At 40.7% G+C, this 8,205-nt stretch overlaps 1 protein-coding gene across 1 annotated transcript; it reads right to left on the bottom strand.

Moving 5' to 3' along the window:
• On the bottom strand, positions 1-5,930 carry FADD (Fas associated via death domain; the record flags this gene model as incomplete). The annotated part of the gene is made up of 3 exons (XM_082001114.1): positions 1-37; positions 4,886-5,168; positions 5,630-5,930. The coding sequence occupies 3 exons, from the start codon at positions 5,928-5,930 to the stop codon at positions 1-3; spliced, it is 621 nt and encodes a 206-aa protein (XP_081857240.1).
• Between the last annotated feature and the right edge of the window lie 2,275 nt (positions 5,931-8,205).

Raw genomic sequence — 8,205 nt, 5'->3', positions numbered from 1 at the left:
TCACACAGCACAAGAGCCCGGTCTGAAGGCTTGAACACTATGAAGTCAATAAAAATGCCAGTTTGATAACTTTTTGAAGCATTAGCCATACAAAGTTGACATTAAGCTGCTTTCCTTAGCAAAGGTACTTACTACATTGTATTGGAGATGTAATCCTCAAAACCTCTTTCAGAGATGTTATTTTTATATACCAATCTCTTCAGAGCCTTAGAGAATACATACCAAAACCTTAACTTTGCTACGATGGCTTGTTTCTTTGAAAGCTGTCTTAAGAACTGTGACCTGCCAGAAACACTGCATTACCCTTTTCTTTGACAAACTAAACCCCAAGCTGAAAGAAAGGAAAGCTACGTTACCATCCACGCAAGAAGAACTGCACACACAGCATATCTGGAAAACGATGAGAAAGTTTTCAACTTCCAACACTGATCAAATCACAGGAATTGCTAAATTTAAACTCACTCAGTACTACCAACTTAACATATTTTAATAACGTATATTACATAAAATTTTACAAGAACAAACCTGAGTTATTTTATTTTCAGCCTGTTTTAAGAAATGAATGTGTAATGCTCTCAAGAATGAAACAGTAGCAGAAATAGCTCTGTGGATGAAGTTTATGCCTATTGAATGACTAAGAGTGCCTGTAAATTTGCTCCCTGCAGAAGCCTGCCTTAATCTGTACTTTCCCAGCAGCTGAGTAAAACCATGCTTCCTTCTCTCTAAACCTACAATTCCTAGAACCCATTGCAACACACCCTCTTAATGTTAAGTAATCCTCAGCTATGAAATTTTTTACAAAGACAGATTCTTCAGAAGTTCTTGAACCTTTACTCGAAACTCCTTCCCCTGCCCCTCATCTCACCCCCACAACTCCTATTTTTATGGTATACAGTTGAAACAGTAAACTAGTTTCTCTAATTCTACCAGTTCATCTTTGCAATAAAAACACAGGCAGAGAGAAGTAGTAATAAATCAAAGAGGGAAAACAACTTAGAGAAATATTTTCCGTGCTGCAACACATTTTAAGGACATAGCTGACCCATACAGGGGATGGGAAGAATAGCACAAACCACCTTTTGATAACTGTGAAAGAAACAAAGACAGTCACTAGAAATAAATTTAAATTGAAAAATACTCAACCAAAAAGCCTGAATTAAGAACACACCAAGTGCCAGAGAGAGCTCAGAGATACACCATGGGTTACTAAGCTTTTTTAATTAGACAATTAAATGAAGCAATTAGATTTCAGAAAGTAGCCAGTTATTTTAGGACTGAAACAAAGGCTGGAGGAAATACAGCTGCCTGTGTGTAGGGAATGGAGAAAAAGGAAAGCAAAACACTGCATTTGAAATATTCATGACACCAGATTTGTTTAAGAGGAATTTTAATTAAAAGTCTAGAAAACTTATTTTAACTCAGTAATAAAAATAATGCAATTTTAAAAAACCCCTTAGTATGTGATACATAATTGCTATCTGTGAAAATCATAGGAAATGGCAAGCAAGTACTGAAAGGGACTGTGAAGCGACATGGAAATCAATCCTCCAAAATGAAAATTCTCCCGAGATGATACTTTTTGCTCTCAACGTGTTTTGATGTGCTGTTTTCTCAAGGCTGCAAGGAAACAAGACTCAAGAGACCAAAAAGAAAAAGGTTTTAGTAATTCCTCACAAATACATTCAGAGTATCATAGAAGATTTGATAAAATGGGTCATTACTTGTCTTACGCATTCAAAGCTTTGAGCGCGTGCCAACACTTCAGTGCCAGTGTATACCAAAGCCTCTACCAATTTAACTTCTGAACACATTCTCTAAAAGCCTGAACAGGTTTAGAATTAGCTATGTTTTTAATTAATTGTAAAACAAATACAACATCCTTACGAGAGCATGACTAGCAGAGGAAAAATAAGGAAACGACCGTAAGGCAGTTACTCACCGGTGGCCTGTCGCCCATGCATGTGCTGCGCTGCCACTCAATATTAAGCTCCTAAGGGCAGGCAGAGAATTTTTTTTCCTTACACTCGCGCTCAGGAGAGTGACAGCATTCAAATGCTATTCCTGCTAGGAAAGCTATAGCCCCTTTAGCACTTCTGAGAAATTCAATGACAAAGCTTTTTGCCTTCTTTTTTAAAATGTTCCAAGAAGGACACTGGTAATATAACGCCCGTTTAACACCACTCCTTGTAAAAGTGTCCTTAACATTGATCTTCTCCCAGTTAGAGATCCCATCATAGACAGCAAGCCCATAATATAAAAAAACAGTTCAATTTCTTTTGGTTTTAAGGAAGTATTTTTTAATGAAATGTTCACAAAATGATACCATACAAAACTTCAATTCAAGTTATAAAAATATGTATATTTGAGTGCAAAATACTTAATTTGAAAATAAAAGACTGGTAACTATCACATTTCCTTACAAATTGCACCCTCTTCCCTTACCCCTCCCCCCAATAAAAAAGTTTTTGTTCCCTTTGTGCCATTTTGTTCCGTTTGATTTTGTTCTCACATAATCAACTTTTTAATCTCTAATAAAAACAGCTTTAATTGGCCCTGAGGCACTGCACGGATTGGTGCAGTCTAGGTCATTGCTTTCATATGCAGTAAAACATCCACTATGTACAAATTCTTAAAGAAACAAGAGTTTTTTAATCTTCTGAGGCAGAATATTTCTTGTAGCTCATTAGCGCTTGGCTACAGCTAACAAGTTATTCCTACTGATTCTTAAAATATCCTGGTTATATGCAGTATACTTCTTTTCATATTCCAGATAAATCTATCTTCTGTGAACCAGAAGACTTATTACAGCGGATAAGAAAATCATGTTACCAGACAGATTGAACGTGGAACTGCTGCAGCGCTGTTTCACCACAAACATAACTCATCTTGCCAACTTCACTTCTAGTCCACTCTGCTCACAAAGATTGCTCAGAGGCATGAAGGAAGAGAGTCTGAAGCAATAATTTTCTTTAAAAACCATAACATGAAGACTGTATCTATTAAACAAAAACCTCCAAAACATTTGAGCTAGTCATTTAGCTGAAATGCAGCACTGTATCTCTTCCAGAATTCCAGGAGTCGACAACTGATACTGGCAAGTATTAGAGCAAGTACTTAGAGAACTGTACCTGCCCAAAAGGCAGACATGTGGGAGCTTCGCTTGGATAGTCACTGAAATTTAATATACAACTAGAAAAATACTTGTGAGCATCACTTAAGGAGAAACCTTAATGAAAAGATACGTTCACACTACAGCAGGTTCCATTAACTGGAAATTTATGGAAATCAAGCATTCAAGTGTTATCGTCTAAACTAGAGGCACCAACTGCAACAAAAACTTGAAAATTATCAATGGCACAACATTTATGCAGAGTAGTGGTATATTATAAGCTGACATTTGGCCTTCACAGTAATGGCACCCTGTAAAAAGAACGTTAAAGGAGCTAAAAGTCACACAGGTACAGTAGCAAAAAAGAAGCCTCATCTCTTCAAGTATCTGTTTATGGAGTTAGAAGGATGTTTGCAGTAACAAACAATCCTATTCATTCAAGCAATAATGATTTCAGAGAACTTTTTCCCTTTGCATAGGGGATAGCCCCCAGAGGCCTCTACAGCCCTGCAGGTCTTGAAGCTTGTGCAATTTTTCCAGCCTTACATTAGGCATGAAGGCCATTTTTTGAAGTCTGTTCCAAATTAAAGCTGAAAACTGAATCTGGTCTTGTTCGTAAATCCTCTTTCCTCTGCAAGTTGCTTACAACCACTTTCAAAAAAAAGTCAAGGAACAGGAATGATTAAAAAATTGCAGAGGACTGGGAAGAGCTATTAGTTCTGGAGCGACCTTTGAGAACAAACTGTGGCAAAATACAACGGATCTTCACAGGATATCACTAGAGAAGAGTCTGTACTACCTGTTTGCTCTCAGTAGGCTTTCATGCCCCTCCACTGAAAAGAAACCAATTTGTTTTCTAGGTTTTTGTTACAGTACACACTTTTGTTACCCAGAGCACAGATAACTGCAGCTTAATTATGAGATGAGCTGCAACTTCCAGCAGACATGAACAGACTCTGTGATGTAGGTTATGAAAGGATTCCTAGTAACGAATCATAAAACATTCATGGCAGTAAAAAGAGGCTACTGTAAACATCTGTGAGACACAATTTCTGTGCTAGTTTCAGGAGAACATTTCCTTCAGGATGATGAAGGCACTTGATACAGACATTTGATTGCAACTAGTTCATTTCGAAGCCAGGAACATTTTCTACCAAGAAAAAGCCACCACAATAGTTACTAGCCCTCTTGCACTGCCATCTTGGTGCCTGAGGTTACAGTTGTCTTAGTACCCTTTTACGGAGAGCAAATGTATTTGAGAAACGATGGAAGATAGTAATCTTATGCTACTCAAACAGAAAACCTAGTACACAGCTACGAGGTCTACTCCTTCCCCCTTTCACGCTATAGTTATAATACGCCACAACAAAACAAAAAAAAATCCAACCTCCCCATGAAATTTTAAATTACAGTTGCCTCAGAAGTGTCCCATGGATGTATTTCCAGAAAACATATATCTGAAAAGTACCTGCAGTAAACCAAATCCTGTTTTCAGGTGGATGGTAGAACAGAAGTGTGAGAATTTCTACAAAATGGAGTTCAGGTCTTCTAGAAGTTAAAATCTCTTAAAGGAAGCATCAAACTACAAAGCATTACCGGAAAGGAATTTGTTTTTATGTTAATCTGACCACAAATCAACCTATTAAGACACATAAATTAATGGCAGAATAGGTAACAGAACCAATGATATTGACTTTGGTTCAGAAGAGTAGAAGGCACTTTTACTTTTTTCATCCATATCTGTGGGATGTGGAAGTGGTTTTATATTGATTTCACTTGGTTCTAGTGTTCAGTTGCAAGAGCTTCTGTTCAACTCTGTCTGCCACCAAATTCATATTACAGCCCCGAAGAGCTTTTATTAAGTCAGTCACCTTTGCATCTTTCCCCTTCCATTTCTGCCACTCTCGAAGTGACTGAACCAACTGTTCATGCAAATTAAATGGATTGGCTGCCATTATTCTGTCCATTTTCACTTCAGACATGCCAAGTTTTCGCATGAGCATCTTCCAGTCCCTCCCCACATTTTCACATATGACTTCAATAGCTGCCTTCTGAAGACCTGAAATAGCAGAAATAGATCAAGTTAGTGATGGATTTACTATGAAATATGAGAAATTTTTTAAAAGCTCGTTGTGGGGTTTTTTTGGGCAAAATGCTACTACTCTTGCTGCATCACACATACTGAAAGTCACATCTTCTGAAAAGCCGCTGGATATACTCAGAATCCCAAGTACATAGCACAATTTCCAAGTGACTATTCGATAAAAAAGGGAAGAAATTTCCACCCCGGGAAGCTGTTTGCAACATATGCTGCCCTCACGGTACGTTTCCAGAGTACAACACAGTCCCGTGCAGCAGTTAGTAGCTGAAGCACCCTTAGCAGTGGGCTCAGCTACAGCAGGAAATGAAGGGCAGCCGTGCTGTTTGCTCTAAGCATGCCCACAGCTAGAGAATGAGTACAGATTTACCGGGGTTGCTTGGGCAGAGGAGGGGCGGGGATGAAAACAATAATCCACCTACGTTTTTCATGCACATCTGGTTGATCATCAGGAGCATTCACTTCTCCTTCCTCTACGAACTGTTTTAGCTGTGAGACCAAATCTTCTCTTTTAACGCTCTCAAGCAAGCCTTCAAGAAACGATACCTGGTCGCTTGCAATCAGCTGCTGCTCGAGAAGAATGCTGAAGAGCTCCCCGCCACTTTGGACAGACTCAAGCTTCCTTTTCCCAATTTTCCCCCGGCAGAGAAACTTCAGGGAAGAAAGCTCACTGTCCGACAAGCTCGAGGAGAAAGAGTGCAGGAGAGTCAAAAACGGATCCATAGTGCCGAGGCCTGCACCGCAAACACCACCAGGCCCGGAGCGAGACACAGGCCGATCGAAAGGCTGACGAAGTCCCGTCCCCGCCCTCCAGGGGCGGACTACGTTCCTCTTTTCACAGAGCAACTCCCAGCGAGGACGGAGAGGCACAGGCAGGCCCGTCCCGGGCTGCCCCCGGCCCTGGCGCCGCCGCAATGGCGGAGCGCTGACCCCGGCCTTGCCCGGAAGTCACGTGATAACGGCGCGTCTGCCCCCCCCCGTTGCCCTCCTCTTCCCCCCTCCCGCCCGCTTACCACAACATGGCGGCCGTGCGGTTGAGTGTGTGTCACAGCCAGCCTCTGCTGCTGGTTAGCTTGGTTGTAGGATCCGCGCAGTGCTCAAAAGCCCTCGAAGGTGAACGGGCTTGTTTGGTGATGCCGAATACAAAACGTTGGAGCCGAGCTTGGCACGGCCGGTGTCTGCTGCAGGAGTAATAAGGGCGGGGCCCAGCGCCTCAGCCTTGGCCGAGCCCTCAGTTGGGAGAACTGTAGGTTCCTCGTTTAATACAGAATTATTGGACATCTTGTGAGCATCTCTACCTACAGGGTTAGTTTTACGGTTTGTTTTTTTTTACGAAAAGGGAGAGGAAAGGATGAGGTTACTTGCTCGACGAAGAGCAAGAAAGGCTCCATCAGAGCCCTGCTCCCAATGAGACACTATTCCCCTGGTGTCCGTCCCTGGCAGCTGCCCGGGAAAACAGCCTCTGCCCAACCTGCACGGCCTCGGCCGCCCCCGGAGACCTCCACCTTTCCCTGAAAATAGGGCTTTTGCAGCCTGGGCTTTGTTCCTCACAAAGATTAATCGTGATATAAAATAACTCCTGACCTTTAAAAGGGAAGAGATACGACAAATGTTAAGTCCCTGTATTTTGAAGACAATTTTTATAAAAGGCGGAAGGTTGTGAACCTTTATTAAATGGGAAAGTTTTACGTTCATCCTATTGTTTTGTAGGTCCCCAAAGTTCAGAAAAAATGTAATGTTTTTTTCTTCACAGCATGTGTAGGTAGGTCAGAGATTTCCTTGTTCCTGTGAACGCTGTCACATTGATTTGCCAAGCTACCTCATTACTAAATTGTTTCTAGTACAGCCTTTAATTTATTACTGTTGCAACACACAAATAGACCTATGGTCCTTGTCATGAAAAAATTGCTGTCTCATGTTCTGCATCTCCTTCTCCAGTCTCACATTCCAATGTAAGGAACAACTCCTACTCACAAAACATTTCTAAAACTCCCACAGGCACAAGCCCTCCTTAGATAAAACAGCTAGGTTTTCAGCATCCTGTTTCAGTCTGTTACACAGAGCTGGACTTCCACATGATGGAGGCCAATATATGGAATTGGCTACACACATGAAGCCATCTACAGCAGTGGGCACAATGATAGAAGAAAATAAGTATTTCGTACTGAATACAAAATTTGTTTCCCATATGATCCTCCCAGGTTATATGAGCATTGGGCAGTCCCGTCTCCTCCAAGTAAGCATTCCCTTAAAACAATTTCCTTTGCTATAGCATTAGCAACATTTTCTTTGATTTTTAACCAGATAGTCCCAAAATTCACAATAAATTTGGGACTTCATCAGCCTCCTTTTTTTTCCCCCTGTTATGTTCCTCATCCAGGAAAGATTACAGGGCATCTAATCATGGCAACCTTAAAAAGCAAGCAATGTGCATGTTACTCCCAGTCTCTCAGGTAAGATATTAAACCTGCTTAAAAGGGTGATTTTTGGTTTGTCCCTAAATGCTGCAAATTGGAGGGAATCAACCTGTTGCAGGTTATCATGATAAAGTAAATAGTGAGAGGAATTGGCACTAAGAATTTGAGCTGGGATGAGATGTGCCTGAGTTGAGAGATGTATTTTCTTTCTACAGCCCTGAATATACTTTAAACTGAAGGAAATAACATTAATAAAAATGGTAGTGTGATGCCAAGGAGAAATATATTTGCAGTGTGTGGATTAATTTGGAAAGCAGATGTAAGCCCTAGTAACAATTTAAGTATAAAATCCAGTTAAATAAAACCTAATTTTAATTTTGCCAAGGAGGAACCAAATCACATAGTGCATATCTCGTGCCTGGTGATGGCAGCCGGTCTAATTCAGAGACAAATCTATGTGAAAGAAGTCTAAATCAGTGTAATTTATACGTTTATTCTCGACCCCTTGACATGCAATCGAAAGTAACATCAACTGAGATATTAATAGGTTCATACAAACTTAGGGCCAGATTCAGCACTGA

Source organism: Phaethon aethereus, assembly GCF_964289735.1.
Source record: "Phaethon aethereus genome assembly, chromosome: 5".
NCBI lineage: Eukaryota > Metazoa > Chordata > Aves > Phaethontiformes > Phaethontidae > Phaethon > Phaethon aethereus.
This window is presented reverse-complemented; position numbering and strand designations above follow the sequence as displayed.